Genomic DNA, 19,064 nt, shown 5'->3' with positions numbered 1-19,064 from the left:
CTGTTATTTGTATTGCATTGAACCACCACAAGCATTCAACATAAATTGTAATACATTGTATATATATATATATATATATATATATATATATATATATATATACACACACATATATATATATATATATATATATATATATATATATATATATATATATATATCACAGGTGGAATGTGCAATTATTTCCCTATCCGGCTCCCGCCATCGCGATGCGTCGTCCTCTCGGTAGAAAAAGAAAAAGAAAAAGAAAAAACACAACAATAACTGCAGAATCGCTCACGATGAATTTTCAGAGGGCGACGGCAAGGCCCAGATTGAGCTAGCCAGAGTGTGAAAAAGTCATTAATAGGCGTAACGAACCTTTGGAATAAAGAACCTTCGGAATAATGAACTGTAACCATGTATCGGACAATGATATGCGGCAATTGCAGAAGAACTTGCAAATTTATTCGGTGTCTGCTAATTTGATATTAATTTTAGAGAGCCATTCGGGATAAACCTTTTAATTTCAAGATTAACGAAATTAATGTAAGAATGAGCAGCTTGTTATTTGAACCCTATTTGCATTATCGTCTCTGTTTTTTTTTTTTATTTGTTTGTTTGTTTGTTGTTGTTTTTTTTAGGGGAGGTGCAATGATTTCTCGAGCATGTGGAAGGAGAAGTGTGTTACTTTGGCGCATAGGATAGCTGTGAATCATTTTTTTTTTTCTGAACAGTATAGTAAGGATATCGGGTAGCTCCTTGGCGCAAAATTGGTGCATTTAGTATGCTTACGTGATAGCTAAACAAATTTGTTGTTTTTCAGTACAACTGAATGTTATGTTAAAAGAACATGTTTTTGGTATTAAACAAATATCTTACGCGGTTAACATTTCTTCTGGCACGTTTTCTGGAATTGGATGTTTCTAGTTGCATTTCAAGAGACAATAATGTCGTATTAGGTACGGAATTATCAAAGTAGAATAAACATTAAGCAGACTAGCTTTAGCAAGGAGAAACATAATTATTTGAGTTTATCAAGGGTACCAGTATTCCTATAAAGCATAATAATGAATAAGTAACGTGGGATTTCCGGCATAAATCAATATCAATGAGAAGTCCTAAAAGTGTTACACAATCAACTTGCTTTAATTCGATATTATAAATCTTGATGTTATGAAGCATTTTATAAAGATTGTTATTAAAAAGCAAATAGTGTGTTTTATCTATATTGAGAGATAATTGGCATATTATATATATTCAAGACATCAAAAGTTGAAATTCTTCAATGAGAGCATTAGAATTACTGTGTGAAGTACGGATTGGAGTCATTTGCAAAGCATGTGAAGGAAAAAATCCGCAGAGAGTAAGGAAGGTGATCATTAAAAATACAATAGTGGAACCCTATGGGACGCCACATGAAATTAATTTCAACTGAGAATTACGACCATTTATGGTCACAAATGGTTTTCTGTTGAATCTTAAAACCACGGTAAAGCTTTCCCACATATTTCACAGTATCGTAGTTTATAGATCAAAATAAATCTGCCCAATTGTGTCGAACGCCTTGAAAAATGAAAATAAACGTCTCAAGTGTGGGAAACATATGCTTTGTGGATAAGAGGGAGTAAAGCGTTTTTATTGAAACACAAAAACAAGCGCATGACTAGTAATGCTATAGGAAACTTTTAAGTCTTCCGAAGACAAAGTGTTACATGTCTGTATTGCTTTTCTTGTATTGGATATATGACTGAAAAAGCTGCTACCACAAAAATCACCGTAGTCAAGCTATGATGCGACAGTAAGTGGCTTGACTATGGTGATTTTAGTACATGTTATCTCTTGCAATCAAGGAATTCAAAAGTATACACGCAAACACAATGTTATTTCCTCGCTACATGCTCTTATGTCGACATTTATTGTTCTCTGAACTTTATAACATGTTAGGGGAACATGTCTTTTGATGAAATATGGAACGTTCATCAATCAATCTTCAAACAACCACTCACAGTTGTCATAACTTACCCCAATCTAACGTCGACGTGTTTGCGTTTGTGTAATTGAGTCAATAAACGTCACACTCTAATACGCTGCGTTTTGATTGCTTCCTTCAAATATCATAGTTCACCCATCCAACACTCCTTACAAATCAGCTTTACCTTAATGTGCATTACTCAGTATACAGTACCAAAAAAAAAAAAAAAATCGTATATTTTTAAAGTACCTTTAAAGGGGTATTACGTTACAGATAAAAGTTAGTTTGAAAAGAAAGAGTAAAGTATGACAAGCACAACAGTGAATATTTAGTCTAAATCGGATTAAAAATAAGGAAGTTATGGCATTTCCAAGATTGGCTATTCTTTTTTTTTTTTTGCAATACAGTTCTTGAACAGTTGGTATGAATATGTAAATGAGTGAGCTGATGATGAAATCATCTCACAATTTTTCATTTATTGTTTACAAAAAAAAATGTCGAAAACTTTCTGTTATAAAAGTGTCAAATGCAATGTTTTTTATTGTTGAATAAATTTGAAATAATGATCAGTCAGATGTATCAGTATTTGAGACAGGGGCATAATTGCGTTTGAACAAAAACAAAAGGAAATTTCAACATTTTATGTAAAAACTGTATGGCAAGTTGTGAGGGGCTGACGTCATCAATTCACTGTTTCAATATTCATATCGACTGTTCAAGAACAAATTCGTAATAAATTAGCGAAACTTGATCACAGCTCCATAACTTCTTTTATTTTCATCTAATTTTGATCAAATTTTCTTTATTTTTCTTAGAACATTTTGTACTCATTCTTTTCAGACTTACTTTTTACTGGTCCCGATTTTTTTTTTCTTTAAAGTCCCATTCCACTCCATGTCCAAGCGAGCTTTGAAAGAATGGCATCACACAAGAAGAATGGGTCGAACTAATTCATCATAATTGGTCTTGTAGTATTGCAAACCATGATGGAAATTTCCCAGTTTCACAATGTTGTTTTCTCGAGACAGTCAATAATTATCAACAACACAAACACATTACATAATTACATACATACATACATACACACACACACACACACACACACACACACACACACACACATATATATATATATATATATATATATATATACATATATTGGAGGTAATATTTTCTTACAAAGCAATATGAGAGTTGAGAGGTGACGATCTTCATCTTCTTATGATTATTATAAGTTGCAAATTTTATGGTTGCAAACAAACCATACTTCGATGAAAACGTGGAATAATGTCTTTTACATTGTATGTAAAATGAATAAATGCATGAATATTTTGTAAAACACATTAGTGAAGTTTGAGGAAAATCGGACGATCAGTTCAAAGGTTATGATTTTTTTCTTTCAAGTTTCGGTGCCGCCATCACTGGATGAGAAGAAAACAATTCATAAATGGACAACTACATAGCTGTATAGTACAACAAAATATATAAAGAGAATTAAAAAAAAAGTTTTATGAAAAGTACACATAATTATTCAATCCTCTTGACACTTGCAAAGGTTAAGGGAAATATGATTCCCCCTGTTTTAAGAAAGAGATAAGTCAAGTGCCCTTCAATTATGCTAGAAAAATGAAAATATGTTGATTTAATAACAAAGGAGGGCAAGGCGGTTTTTTTTTTCTTTGTAAGTATTCGACATTGATGCCTTTCTTCAGATTTGATAATATACACTGTATATCATTTGATATACAAAATCATAGCTTTTTATCATATTATATTTCATGAGCTTTATACTTGTTAATCAGGATTGACGATTATGTTTTGTCTTTCCCTTGTCCAACTCTTACTAAACGTAGGCAACACAAAACGTTGTGCACATGATGGTGATTATGATTCGAGTGGCTTTACGGAATTTGTGAGAGGGGACGTGTCAGCGGTGTGAAGATGAATAGCCACGGGGAGCGGCTGGCCAAGTGCCTCTTTCTGCTAATGACCGTCACCATGTGTTCCATGTTCTTTGCAGCCAAATCCATATTGCGTGAGTTTCGTATGATTTTTTTTTTTTTTTTCAATTGATGAACTATACGTCTCTTCATCTTTTTCTACAACATTTACCAGCAACCTACACACTTTTCCTTCCTACAGAGACCGGAAGCTTAACGCAGGAAAGACATGCGATGTCCTCTTTGTAAATTTTGATGTACACAAACTGGGTAATGCTACAGTCACACACGGCCGGATTTCGAATCGGGTCCATAAGGAATTAAAACCGTATAGGCCCGGTTCGAGCCGTAGAGACCCGCATTGACCCGCATCGTAACCCGTGTCAATTCCTGATGGATTCCGGAGGCTACGATACGGCGTGAAAAATTATTGGTCATGTTCAAAATTTTCTCACGGATTTCAATTCCGTATTGATATCCGAATTGACCCGGTTCGAACCGCATTGACTCGCATCGACCCGCTGCAACCCGCAGCATAAAACAGTATGGACCCTTGCCGTATATCGCATTGCAGTCATGCAACGGATGATGACAAGGTTTACATCCGGGTCGGTACGGGTCGATAGGAGTCGAAAAGGATTCAGTTAAGGATTTAAAGCGGATTTTTATACGGTTCGATACGGGTCAATACGGGCCTATACCTCTCTAACCGGGTCGATACGGTTTTAATTCCTCGTGGACCCGGTTCGAAATCCGGCCGTGTGTAACTGTAGCATAAATTACCCTCCATTCCGGGACTAATCCGTCTCATTGATCAAATCCGTTTTGTGACCCGGCCGTGTATGACTGTAGCATTCTCTATAGATAGCACAATCCTAGCCTATACATCCAAACGTTGTGTTTGTGTGCTCAGATACATTGGGGCTGTTCGTTATTCCAAAGGTCCGTTGATCCAGAGAATGAAATATGGTTCGTTATTCCGAAACACTGTGTGACTGCAAATGAAACCCCACTCATCACCATCCTGAAGGATGAATTAACAACAACAAAAATCTTTCGAAGTTCTTAGATATTTTTCATAGTTGGTAATCGCTGCAATTTCCGTATGTAAAACGCATTAATTTGTGTCATATTGGAAGTGCGCTATCTAAAAAGACTGTCCATTGTATACCATTTACTCTTCTCCCTTACTTCCTTTTTAATCCAGCAGGCAATCATGAACTCATCAAGAGTTATGTGGTGTCCTCTCATCAAATGGGAATTGCCAGATCTGTTACTATCGCTGTTCTTCCAGCAATTCCACAAATCGACGAGTCCATCTGGTCGACAATTTCGAATAATGCCTCCGTTACAAACGGGCAGCTTCCCCTAACAACGGAACGACCGAAAAACCGGCAAATATTGAATCTTGAAGGTAAACCCGGCAACCCCGGGGATGTTAGTCAGCGTGACGAAAGCGACAAGATACGAGATAACGAAGGAGACCTTGCCGCCAATGTTCCAGTGACAAAGAAACAGCACCCCTTGAAGAAAGTGGATGATGACCGCAATACGCCTTTCCAACGACTTCAGGTTGTCATAGTAACAACCAAGAGATCGGGTTCCTCTTTCGTTGGGGATTTGTTCAGTTCAAATCCAAATATTTTCTATATGTTTGAGCCATTGTATCGTATAACATTTGACGCTCTCGCCCATCTCCTGCCGAAATCAGTGCCAATCACAAAGCTTTCATTCAGCATCTGGAATCACACGCTGAGATGCAACTACTCCACCACATATCCACCTCCCGGCGAATGGTTGTCCACCTTGAAGAAACATAAAATAGACCCCTGCAAATATGTTAACGGCACGAGCGTTCCGAGCGAGCACTGTCCACTCTTAAGTAAGCCTCTTACAAAAAGAGCGGGGCGAGCTCTTTCCTTGTTTTGTGCTGATCATCCTGTCACTGTCCTGAAGACCATCAGAGTTATGGATATCGAGGAGCTGCGACCCTTCTTGGAAGATCCAGGCCTAAATGTGAAGATCCTTCATCTCGTACGCGACCCCCGTGCCGTCATGGACTCGCGACTGAGGCTCGTCGAAGTCAACTCTGATCTCATCCGGCGTAGAGGGAGAGGCGCGGACGAGATTCTGGATCTGTGTCAACACATGGAGCGAAATATCAGGTACCGCGACAGCCCGCCCTCATGGCTGCGTGGCAAATACGTCATGGTTCGCTTTGAGGATGTCGCCAGTAACCCAGTGGACGAAACCAGACGCATCTACCGGAAGCTTGGACTGCCTCTGCATGCGGACGTTGTCACGTGGATCGGCAGGAACACCCGCACAGATGAAGAGGAAAACGATCCGTTCTCACGAACGAGAAATTCTACAGAGGTTTTAAGTGCCTGGCAGAGGACACTACCCGCTCAGACAAGGAAGAATATAGAATCAAGGTGCCAGCACTTACTCGAGAAATTATCATACAATACTAGTATATTGCAATGATAGATTGTATCTATATCCACGTACCTTGTAACAAATAAACAGAAAAACTCGGACTTTGACGACAACATAAAATATATGATAATGAATATGGCAGACGGGCTGTACTGTATGTCTACAGCATTTGCACCAGTATTTGATTTGATTTGGTTTGATTTGATTTATTGATTCCTGTATTATCATTGTATATGAACATACATGTACATGTATATATACATACAAAAAGTGAATAATTACAAAAAGTGAATAATTGGGTAAGAGCCAATAAATTATCATTGAATACCCCAAAAAACGAAATATATGATTTTTAGTAATACTGTTGACATTTTGAGTACAGCTATAGTTTTGAATGTTTTTCATTAAGAACAAGTTTCACATTTTAAATTCCTTGGAATTATTGTTGACGACAAACTTTCCTGGAAGTTACATATTGATTATATATCCAACATAATCTCACGTAATATAGGTGTTATAAATAGAATGAAATTGTATATCCCACAAAAATCATTACTTATGTTATATTCGTCACTGATATTGCCATATCTTAATTATGGTGTTTTAGTTTGGGGCAACACTCACCAGAACCTACTGGATAGAGTGTTCCTTCTACAAAAGAAAGCTCTCCGTGTCATCAGTTATCCTTTCATACCCTCCCACTCAAATATGTTATTTGCCGCAAATAAGCTGCTAAAAATTAAAGATTTGTATTTATTTAATTTGGGGCAATTTATGTATACGTACAGCAACAACTCACTCCCCTCCATTTTCGATTCTATGTTTCAAAGAAATCAATCATTCCATGACTATCCCACTCGACGTTCCAATGAATTTCACTTACCTCTCTTACGAACGATTCTTGCTAAGAACACACTTATTTATACTGGCCCAACGTATTGGAATTTTCTGAATAATGACATAAGAAAGTCACCTTCTATATTTTCATTTAAAAGGAGATTAAAGTTGTTTCTATTGCAATGTTATGTTCCTACAGAAGTGAATCAGCCTGATGGCTCATTTTAATTTTTTCCGAAGAATTTTGATTACCAATAATATATTCTCACATATATTCTCGTCCCTGTTGTCCTGAGACTCTTACTGAGTAGATTCAATTCTACTTGTAGTACCTCCGCATCTATTTCTCTCTATTTTTCCATATCTATGTATCCCTTCCTCGCATCCCGATATTTTTTCGACATAGTTCTGTCGAGGATCGCTGGATCTGTTTTTCCTTTCTGTCCGCTGTATTGTCTTCCTATTATGTCAACCTTGTCTCGTTCTGTCTTGTATTGAAGTCCCCTTTCATAAGTATTGTCGTCTCAGTCTCGTTTAATGTTCATTCGCCTGTGTATGTGTGTCTGTCCGTTACTCTGTCTTCTTATTGGGCTTCCAGACCTTTTTTTTTTAAATCTGACTTTATTCCCGATCTTTTTTCCCCTTTTTGCATCAGTTCATTTTTCTATTGACATTCTGTACCTGAGGGGCCCACATTCTACAAGCATTGCCTTTTTAGTGGGTCCCTCCATTTTTCGATATTTTGTGTAATGTTATATCGTCTATATCACTTCAGTCAATTTTCATTACAACATTATTTGTTACCCCAAGGTTCCACAATTATGTTCTCTTTTCAATTTTACTTTGTTTTGATTATGTAACCTTATTCTCTGTTACCAATGAAAGTGAAATGTTTATGTTCTTTTCGAAAAATGAAATAAAGTTTGAATTGAATTGAATTGAATACATTGTTGGAGCCATACATAACATTATACATAAACATCAGTTGTTAACACAAATTTTTATCTTCATGCCTTTACGTAAAGTACAGCAGAAACGTTTCAGCAATACAACCGTACAATGAGTAATACAGTCGGGCTACATCTTAAGCGTGGCTTGATTTGCGTGCAGCCCTCGTACATATAAAAAATAGGAGGGGGGGGGGATGACTTGCGTAGAGATAGGATAGAAGAAAGGAGACAAAATATTTTCTCACCGAGGTATACAGGTGAACAGTTACAGTCCATGGTTGGTTACACGATTACATAATAGATGAAATGCGGCGATATTTCTACGAAGGAATTTCGTGTATTATACACTAACAATGACAACGAAATTACTGATATCGAAAGAGTAATATTGTTTTTACAGCTTTCCTAAAAGAATACATGGACTTTAAACTTCGAACTTCAGAAGGAAAAGAGTTCCAAACATCGGGTCCGGTGTGTCTGATAGATTTTAAAGACAACACTGTTTTAAGATTATATAAATGAAATTTATCAGATTGTCTTGTGGGATAAGAATGTATGTCCTTGTTTAATTGAAATAATGAGAAGAAAGAAGATGGTAACTGACCATTATGTAAGCGAAACATAAAGAGTGAATTTTGCAAAAAAAAAAAATAATGTCATTTACCTTGAGTGTTTTAATTCTGCGAATAAAGGATCTGAATGGTCTCGATAACCTGAGTTGGTGCATATACGTATAGCTTTCTTTTGTAGAAGTATATCAATGTGACTTTTTGAAGTTGCCCATGCAATTTTGCAATATGAAATGTACGATAATATCAACGAGTTATATAACATTGATAATTCTTAGGGACATATTACTTAAGCTTATGGAATGCATACTTAGGGACTTTTTTAGCTTGTTCAATCTAAAAAAGTCCCTAAGTATGCATATTATGTAATACAAGAAAAATGTACCCCAGATGACCGTTATGAATATTGGAAAAGAAATGTAACTATTCCACCAGACTTAAATTGGGAAGTGGTCCATAATGTGAATTTCAAGTGTTCAATCGATACTCGTTTACGCTTTTTATATTTTAAAATTTTTCATAAAGCTATTGCTTTAAATGATTTTTTGTTTAAGATAAAGAGAAAAGATTCGCCTAACTGTAGCTTTTGAGGAATATTACCTGAAACAATTGTTCATTTGTTTTGCGAGTGTAATGTAGTAATGCCTTTATGGAATGATTTGTTGCAAATAATTTTAAAACATGATAGTGATTTTAGTCTGGATAATTTCAAGAAAATGTTTGGAGTTTCTTCAGATAAGTTCTTATCTTTTTGTTTTTGTCGTTAAAATATTTCATTTATATATGTAAATTTAAAAACATTAGACCCAGTTTTGAATTCTTAAAGTTACATTTGAAAATTAAGAAAGAAACAAAGTATTATGTGGCTAAGAAACGAGGTAAACTTCATCTTCACTTTAAGAAATGGAAATTTGAGTTGTAAAACCCAGTAAATGTTTAACACAGACTGTATTTGTTAGGGTAGAACCTGCAAGATGTTATACTGGTGACTACCACAATGATCAAAATGATAATGATACTGCGTTTTTATGTCTTATTGATGATCTTATTTTCATTTTTACTTTTTGTTCAATATGTTCATAATTATTGTGTAATTTGTATTGTTTGTAATCAAGAAAATCAATAAAACATACAAATACAAAAAAAAAAAGCTTATGGAGTATACCAACGTTACGAGACACTTTATCAGAGATGTATTGCACATGAGTGTTCCATTTCATATTTTCATTTATATAAATTCCGAGAAATTTGATGCTTTCTTTTTGTTCCAATGGTATACCATCCACCATAATATTCAAATGTTGCATTTCATTTCTATGCTTCTCACTATGAAAATAAATGAAATTTGTCTTTTTTTAAGTTGAGTGATAATCTATTACTCTTAAACCATGTAGATAATTTCGGTAATTCAGTATTAAGAGTTCTTAGGAGGGAATGAAAATCAGAATTGGAACAGAATACGTTGGTGTCATCGGCAAGCATGATATATTGCAGTAACATAGATAAGTTTGAAATATCATTTATATACACTAGAAATAGTAGCGGTCCCAATATGGATCCTTGTGGGACGCCATACATTGTATAGGTAATACTCCAGAGTTAATTCATAGTACACATATTGCTTTCTATTCGATAAGCAATCTTTAAACCATTCTAGTGGAATGCCACGAACTCCATAGCAATGCAATTTACGTATAGTGTGGTAAGAGTGTTGAATGCCTTGCTTCAGGTCCATGAAAACACCAATCACGCCAATTACATGTTTTGTTCAGCTAAGGCAGTCGACACTCTATCGTACAATTGGGCTAGTGCCATATCTGCAAGAATGAAATTTCCTGAAACCATATTGGTCTTGTTTAGGTATATCATTCTGGATCAAAAAATCACACAGTCTGTTATAAACGAGCCTTTCTATTACCTTGACGTGTTAGAAAGACTAGGAAGAATAGAGATAGGACGGTAATTGGATACAAGAGAGGAGTCGTCTTTTTTTGTATATTAGAATAACTTTTGCAATTTTACATGCGTTCGGAAATATACCAGTTGAGAGGGACAAGTTACAAATATGTACTAGAGGTGTCAATATACTACCAACAATTTGTTTTTAAAAAGACGTGCTCATTTCATCATGACCAATTGTATGACTTGATTTCAATGAATGTACAATGTCAAGGATTTCACTATAATCTGTTGGTTTAAAAAATATTGAATTATCAATTGACATACCTAAATACTGCGAGAGAAATCTTTATCGCTTTTTAACCGGGTGTGAAGTAACATCATTTGAGGACTTTTGTCGAAAACAGAAATATTCACAATATTTCTATACACGCAAATTTTCAAGTCAGACACTTTGAAGTGGTCTGATATTCAACCATTACCATAACCAATCGCACGAAACAAAATAATTATTGTAATTTCATTTTAACTCATGGATGTGCATTTGTTGTTTGCTGTTTTTTAAGCAAGAATATCACGTATACATAGGAGAGTGATTAAGATACTTTTACTTTTTTTTTTATAATTCTTTGAAAAGTCGCCAAAGAGATAAAAACACAACAACAATGATTTTTTCCAGTCCACTCCCTCCTTATGTATATTATGTATATCTATATCTATCTCTCTCTCTCTCTCTCTCTCTCTCTATATATATATATATATATATCTATATATATATATGTATATATATTCATATATATATATATATGTATATATATATATGTATATATATATATATATATGTATATATATATACATATAAACATGTTGACTCCACGAAGAAATGAAGACATAAACTGGTAATGCATTTTTGCCAATAAAGAATGAGTTTATTAATAAACACATTCTTTATTGGCAAAAATGCATTACCAGTTTATTTCTTCATTTATATATATATATATATATATATATATATATATGTGTGTGTGTGTGTGTGTGTGTGTGTATGCGTGTGTGTATTAATATAATATAATATAACATAATATAACATTATTTACTCTAGAATACATCGTAGATAATTTATGTATAATTTATCCGATTTTGAACAATTTGGTTTCTATTTCTCGTCTCGTTTTATCATGACATTCAGCAATAAGGGCTTTACCTTTCATTTCATTTCATTTCATTTCACACATGCATGTTCACATGCATGTTTTTTTATTTTCATTTCCAATCAATATACACAGGTAATACACTTCAAATGATTACATATCTTGGAACATAATAATACATATTGGTTATTAAAAGAACTTCATGGAAATGAAAATTGAGGAGCTGCTAAAAAGCGAACTTGTAGTGCAGTCCCCTCACTTACGTTACATTACTGCAATACATTAATTATACATGGCTTTATAACACAATACAACGATACACGTACCGTACAAGCTAATCATTGGAAGTATACAGTTTTCATTCAATCGAATCGGATGGTAACATGAAGCAAACGCTTTCACACATACACACACACACACACACATACACACACACATACACATACACCTTGCAGTCATAATTATGAGTAATTGAAATTCATTTTCTAAATGAAACTGATACAGGTTTACTAAAAATGATTGGAACGATTCGTCATTGTCGACTTCATTGCTTTACATTAAAAACAAAGTACAATTGAATTTTGGTACACCTTAATTATTTGGTTGTAACCATTTACATAAAATATTGTTTTCGCAAAGCATATTATGTATCAGACTGGCCAACTTCTCCCATTGTCTTCTGTGTGAACATAAAACTTGTATAAGGAATTAATAGAAGCCGTCTGAAGAATTAGTTGATTATTAGTTAATCATCACATTACAAGGTATATTCGTTGTTTATAGCCTTGTGGCTTTTGACAGAATTAATTAATACATAATACTGATGCCATACAAATGAATAGATAATATACCAGCATGTACACTAACATGCATACATGTATACATACATTTATATACCAACATGTAGATATGTTTGCATACATAGACTCTTCTATAGATCATGCTATATAATACTAAATATAACACCAAAAAAAAAATGAATTTTTTTAGTCTCACCAAGAGCATTATCTATTTATTTATTTATTTGCATTCTTGTTCAGTCATTCATTCACTGTCATCTCCTTGTTAGTGTTCATTCAGTAACATGTAAAGGAAGGAGACTATCAAAGGGAAATCCCCGTGCAGTTACCGCAATGACGCACCACTGTCTCGTAATTTGCATACGATGCTCGTCATCATTAAGATGACCAGCATAACGTTCTTGAACGGAGATTGAAGACAATTTTGCAAACATTACATTCAGCTGTATGGCGATGTGGCGTGTTTTTACTGAAAACAAAAACAATAAAAACGCTGACCCCTTATTTTTGACACATAACAATATATATATATATATATTTATATATTGAGAATAATGAGGTGCCGAAGGGCGAGTATATCATTATGATAATGAGTCATTCCTAAATAGGGAACACAGCTTCAAGAGGGACCGGAATTGGACATTCCGCCTGCTACATGTTATTGTTGTGAAGCGCCACTCGCCATGATTGCGGTGTGTCCTGTACACACTCTGTATATAATTTCATAAACACGGGAGAATGCAGTGCAAGTTTTACATGCGTGTTACTCTTCACTGAAAGAGAATTTCATTTCGGAAGACTATCTGCCTCCGTAATATCATATTACACGCTTCGCTCTGTTTCGCCTCGTCCAGCCGCCTATGATTATGAGCACGTTGATGAAAGGCGGAGCAAGAAGGCACGTCGCGTAGAGGCAAATAGCTCTTTTCGCGTAGATCGAAATCTTCCAGCGAATACGATTTTCTGCGTACATACACCCATGTACTGTGTGCGGTGTATTTCTTGTGGAGGCTGCGCCAGTGTTCCGGCATGAAAGCAGAACCTTTCGATAACTGGAGCATGGCTACCTGTTTGCCGTCCGGCCATTTCCTGAGGATTTCTGTAAGCTCTTTCTTTCTCATTATCATTTACTTACACTACAGTACACTATAAGAGAGGGCAGTACCAGTGTTGTGGCGTTCTATAGCTTCTGTACATAGGGCCTACTTACGCAGAAATATGCTCACTTAAAACACAGAGAGGGAAGGGGATAGAGAGATATGTTCAGCAGTTTTATCACAGCGAACACGTTTAAGATTAAGGTAAATAAAAGAAAATGCTTGTTTGCCAAAGTAGAAGAAAAGGTAAATTACGCTCTATATCTTAGTTTGGTAATATCCACCTCATGGTGATTCCATAGGTAGATGGAGAAAATGATCAGGGGGGGAAACATTTAGGCTATCTATATGGTACGATCGAATTACAAGTAAAGCACTGGTTATGGAGTAGGCCTAATTATTAGAATATAAGAGGAAAACACGTGAATAGCACAGAATGGAGACACTGATTAGCATCAATGATGATTGATCTCCTAGTGACATTTTTAAGTGGCAGATGCTCCTCGCAGGATTAGGGATGAGGAATAAGAATGTTTTCAAAATTCATAACAAATCACAATGAACGAGGATAATAACACTATCAGCTTCACATGAGTGTGCCTGTTTGGGTGCTCAAGGAAGCAGAACAAAAGAAGAAAGCATGCATAGATTCTACACAGATAGTATAATGACATTGCTACATTACTGGAATAATATCATTTTAGCCTCTTATATCATCATCCTTGTTCAGCGTAAATGTTTTAGTTTTTTCAGAGTATCGGTATATCTGCTCATAAATTCTACAAATTTATACAAGGCACTAGATTCATGAACTACACATGTATAGATATAAATTACCGATAATATGAAATTATATACATTGTTTGGAATGCCCCTTTAACGAGGAAAAAATACGGAAATGGCAAAGGCCGGCATTTCACCTAAATAAGCATTGTGTTGCCTTACACATGTTCCGGGTCAGTCATAATATTTCCTGACATCTTTGAAAGCACAATGATTGGTTGTAGGCCACCCTAATGTCGTAAAGTTATTCATCGCTATGGCAAACACCAGTGCTTATGTTTATATTTGGAAGCGCATTAGGTGAAATACAAACACGCAATGAACGGAGACGCAATTGTAAATGACATACAAATAACACAAAAAACAAAAGCGTATGCTGCAATATCGCGACAGTTCTCACACGTATATAAACGGGAGAGTCGGTCTACAGTTATACGCGGAAGACCTGGCTCGTGCAATGGCTTTGTGACATGCACGTGACCGTGACATGCACGTGACTAATTACCACAAATCTTTTTATAACAGTGAATTTTTATTCAGTATTGTTATATAACATGTCGGTAGTAGTGTTATAGCAGCGTTGTACTGCCTTATATGGTGATAGTGCACAGCTATGCTCTTAAAGTGCAGAGTTTTGCAAAACCCTTCTGCATCTTGTTTATGCGTAGCTAAGGAAAGTTTGTATATTGAAACAAGACAGTTGCAGGGTGCTTAATGTTGAGTGTGTACAGATGAAGAGTTTTATCGCAAAACGAGCTAACTTCATTTTTGTTAAGTTGAGATAATTGTGATTAAAGCTGCTAAAAACAAAGATTTAAAAAAATACAGGATATTTTTAATCGTAACTTCTAGAATATTCTTGTTGTGTCACAAGTGAGGTATGACTGGAAAGGTTTTACTCTATCTGATGATGGACTTACTTGAAATGTTTAAAAATGGCGTTTAGCTCATTTTGCAATAAAACTCTTCAGTTTGTTATTATGCTATGGCCTGTAGAAGTATGCACGGTAAGATGTCACTCGGGATACAGCACATCATATAGTTGACTACTCTGTCGGTCCTTCTGATAAAACACCACACTACTTTTCCTATATAAAGTATAAGATCATTGTCAATTGATAGAAATATTAGTGCTGTTACTTCAAATCTTACACTCACTTCATAGCATATGACTGCAAGCAACTAGACCTACTATTCAATAGGCACCTGACTTTCGGATTCATCTTTTGGTTCTACCGTACAAGGGTACGATAGCGGTTGTCTCAGAAAGAAACAGAAATGATAAAGAAAGGGAAAGGGAGGGAATAAGACATACAACATTAAAGGGATAGTACAGTATTGGTGGAGATGAGAATTGGGCTTTTAACTTTTGGCAAGATACCAAGAAAACACTTATGATATAGTACAGAGCATACCATTTTAAGAGGAATACAACGTTTATTTCATGAAAATCGGGTTTTGAATAACTGAAACATCCAAAAACGAGGTAAAACAAAGCGATCGTAATAAAGTGTGGGTCCCACACTTTACTAGAATCGCTCTTTTTTGATATCTCAGCCATTTCAAAACCAATTTTCATCAAATAAACATTGAATTCATCATAGAATTACATGCTCTTCCATATTTCATAAGATGTTTCTCATTATCTCACCAAAAAATGTTAGAAACCTGAAATTAGGTCTCAACCACTACTATATAATCCCTTTAAAGGAAACAGTAACTAACCCCCTCCACCGGCATATATCATTGCATTGTATTACATGATGTCCTATGCGACTTGTCTAAGAGAGTAGTATATTTCACTTTATTTTGAAAAAAGAATTTCAGACAAAGATTCCTGTCATTGTATAAAAAAATAAAAGATATAAATGGCGCGAGGGCAAGGTAATAAACCATTTTTTCTTCACTGCGTGTAGACAGACTGACTATAGTCCCGCAGTCATGGAGAGGGGAACGGATAAACAGTATGAATTGCTATGACAACAAATTCCGTAAATTACGGATAATGTCATATCCTTGATTATCTTGGTATTTTACGCTGGTTCATAGGAACAGGGACTCCACTGTGCCTGTTTGTGTGAAACGGATACATGTGTTAGATTGACAATATGTTTCCCTCTGAAAGTATTCATACGTTTAAAAATGTAAGTTTTATGATTCTACAATTATTCTTTAAAAAAAAAAGAAGTTGATTGGCAGTAGACTGAAGTCAGAGTTTTCATAGTTTCTTTTAACAGGCAAAATATTTTATAACATTTTTTTTTAATGTCTAAGTACACGTTAATCTATATCTTGCATAATGATTTCTATATTAATTGGAACGGGACGGAGGTCGTATCATATCATTCTTCGTATAATATTACATTCTGGATGTTTTGCTTTCATTTTTATACTCAAAACATAAAAATGGATTCACTCTGAGCGCTTTGTATATGACATTTCATATTTCACGATCTATTGTGGCAAAAATAGGTTCTAATGGCTAAACATGCTACCCTATGAGACAATATTTGCATAAGACATTACGTAATACAAATACAAATCATGCTCACTGATCATGTAGTAAAATCAGCAATATTATGACTAATCTTGAAATGCAAGTCGAAAAGGGTCCCTCCCTGGAAAAGTTTTCGACGTCATTACGAGATAAATAACTGCTTTCTTCCACAGAAGCGATCTATCTTTCCTTTCATTTAAATGCGTGAAATTTTACCTCCGATATGAATATTATTATTACCCAAAATAAGTAGTTTGCATGTAGTTTTAATCCATTTAGCGACGGTGTCGTCGGGAGACTGATGTCGCTGAGTTTCGGCTTTACTTTGGTGATCGAGTGATACCTGTCTTTTACTGTTACATTAAGATATTTTATGTTAGCTGATCATTTTCGAAGTTTTGTTACTTTAGATGGATGATTTATCGCCTTGTCCTCACACTCTCTACAAGCCCCTACATTCCATACAATAAAAGCAATCTTTGTTTTAAACTTCCTTTGTCTGAAATGCTGCTTATTCAAGCGAAATAATATCGTACCCCTTCTTCGATTTGCATTTCAACATTATTCATCCAAGTCTATACTATTTGACACAATAATTATAAAATTATACAATTACCTCATTTATTTCTGGCTATCTCTGTCTTGTTTTTTTTTTCACTCCTCTCTTTGTCTATCTCTCCATCCATCTATCCCTCCATCTATCCATCAATCCATATGATGTTTACCTATTTTTCTGTCTATCTCAATCTATCTATCTATCTATACTATCTTTCTAGTTCTGTAGCCAGATGAAGATATAGTAAATGCTGCCAAGTTCTCTGTCATTGACATATTTCCTTCGCGCAGGCTGCGCTGACTTGAATTCGTTGCCGACAGCGGCCTGTGGCATCTGAGCGATCGTTTTGTGTGGTGCTTTTCTTTTTCATCGATGATGTCAACCGCGACCGGTAACCATGGCAACCGTCTGTCGCACCTCCTACTCCACAATCTCACCGAGTATCTCTATCCCGCGGACTTCCATCCCCTTGGTTTGAGACTGGGCATAGAAGAGGTCAGATTACAAAACATTGAACGCGCTCGCGATGGCGTTTTCCCAGAATGCCACTACCACATGCTTGTTGATTGGATGAAACAGGGGGGCTGCAGCGTGACGTCACAGCATCTCGTCCAATCGTTGCTGGAGATCGGCAACAAGGCAGCGGCTGATTGGTTACGGACAGGTGAATTTCGAGTCTGTGTCAAATTCGATATGACAGCGTATTACACCTGCCTATCAGAGGCACCTTTCAGAGGCAATTTTCATAGGCACTTCATATTATTTTTTAATAAACCCTGTGACTATTTCTCCTTTCAAATTTTGATATAGCCGAGGTGATTTTGTTACCAATATTAATCGTAGATAGAATATCTGCAATATCTTGTACACCAGGGCCCTGTTTCACGAAGAGTTAAAATCAATGACATAGCTGATTTCAACTGTTAGTTTATGGCAGCCTGTGTGGTAAGGAAATTTAAAATCGATTTTATCTTTTGGTAGAACGGGGCCCAGGTACTACTTAACAACCCATTTTATCATCTCTCTTCCCCCTCAGAAACGGGTGCTAGAGTATCAACATCGGGCGAGCTTGATTGTGAGTACACGTAGCCAGTGATTCTTGAAAACACGTGAAAGTTTCATGTTACACATGAATCTAATTCCTACACTACCTGTTGAGGTATATCATGTGAACATTCAGTATTTATGTTTATTTTTCGCTATACACTTGATACATCAACAAAAATATCCACGTAACTGCAGACATTTATCATACATAGGCCTACTAGCAGGAGTTTCCAACTCATGTCCAAATCGGTTACTTATTTAACAGAAAGTGTTGAAAATGGGTAAAGTTCAATTCAGCTTATATACAGAAATGTATAATTGCTATCATGGCTATAGAGTAGTAGCATAGAGCAAGCAAGTACCTCGTAGCTTAAAGTATCTGCCCTGTTAATGCTTGCGTCTGCTTTTATAGATGGGTTCACCGAAGAAAGATGAAGTGAAAATGTGGCTTGTTCTAAAGGCACTTCTTTGAAAGCGGGATAAAGTTATTTATGTCTGTCATACGATATTTTGGACAAAGTTATTTCATAAATCAATGATGTTGT

General features: G+C 35.5%; 1 protein-coding gene across 1 annotated transcript; it reads left to right on the top strand.

The window, feature by feature from the left end:
• The first annotated feature begins 3,895 nt into the window (after nucleotides 1–3,895).
• Nucleotides 3,896–6,381, top strand: LOC140237479 (carbohydrate sulfotransferase 1-like). Its single transcript, XM_072317403.1, has 2 exons — nucleotides 3,896–3,989; nucleotides 5,102–6,381. Exons 1-2 carry the CDS (start codon nucleotides 3,896–3,898, stop codon nucleotides 6,379–6,381), a joined length of 1,374 nt encoding a protein of 457 aa, XP_072173504.1.
• The last annotated feature ends 12,683 nt before the right edge of the window (nucleotides 6,382–19,064 follow it).

The sequence above is a fragment of the Diadema setosum genome, chromosome 14 (genome assembly GCF_964275005.1).
Source record: "Diadema setosum chromosome 14, eeDiaSeto1, whole genome shotgun sequence".
Classification (NCBI taxonomy): Eukaryota; Metazoa; Echinodermata; class Echinoidea; order Diadematoida; family Diadematidae; genus Diadema; species Diadema setosum.
The sequence above is the reverse complement of the archived record's forward strand: the minus strand, read 5'-3'. Positions and strand labels throughout refer to the sequence as shown.

Coding starts and splice junctions, on each gene's coding strand:
- LOC140237479 (XM_072317403.1), top strand. CDS start 3,896: ATGAATAGCCACGGGGAGCGGCTGGCCAAGTGCCTCTTTCTGCTAATG. Junction 3,990..5,101: donor TGCAGCCAAATCCATATTGC/GTGAGTTTCGTA, acceptor TTTTTAATCCAG/CAGGCAATCATGAACTCATC.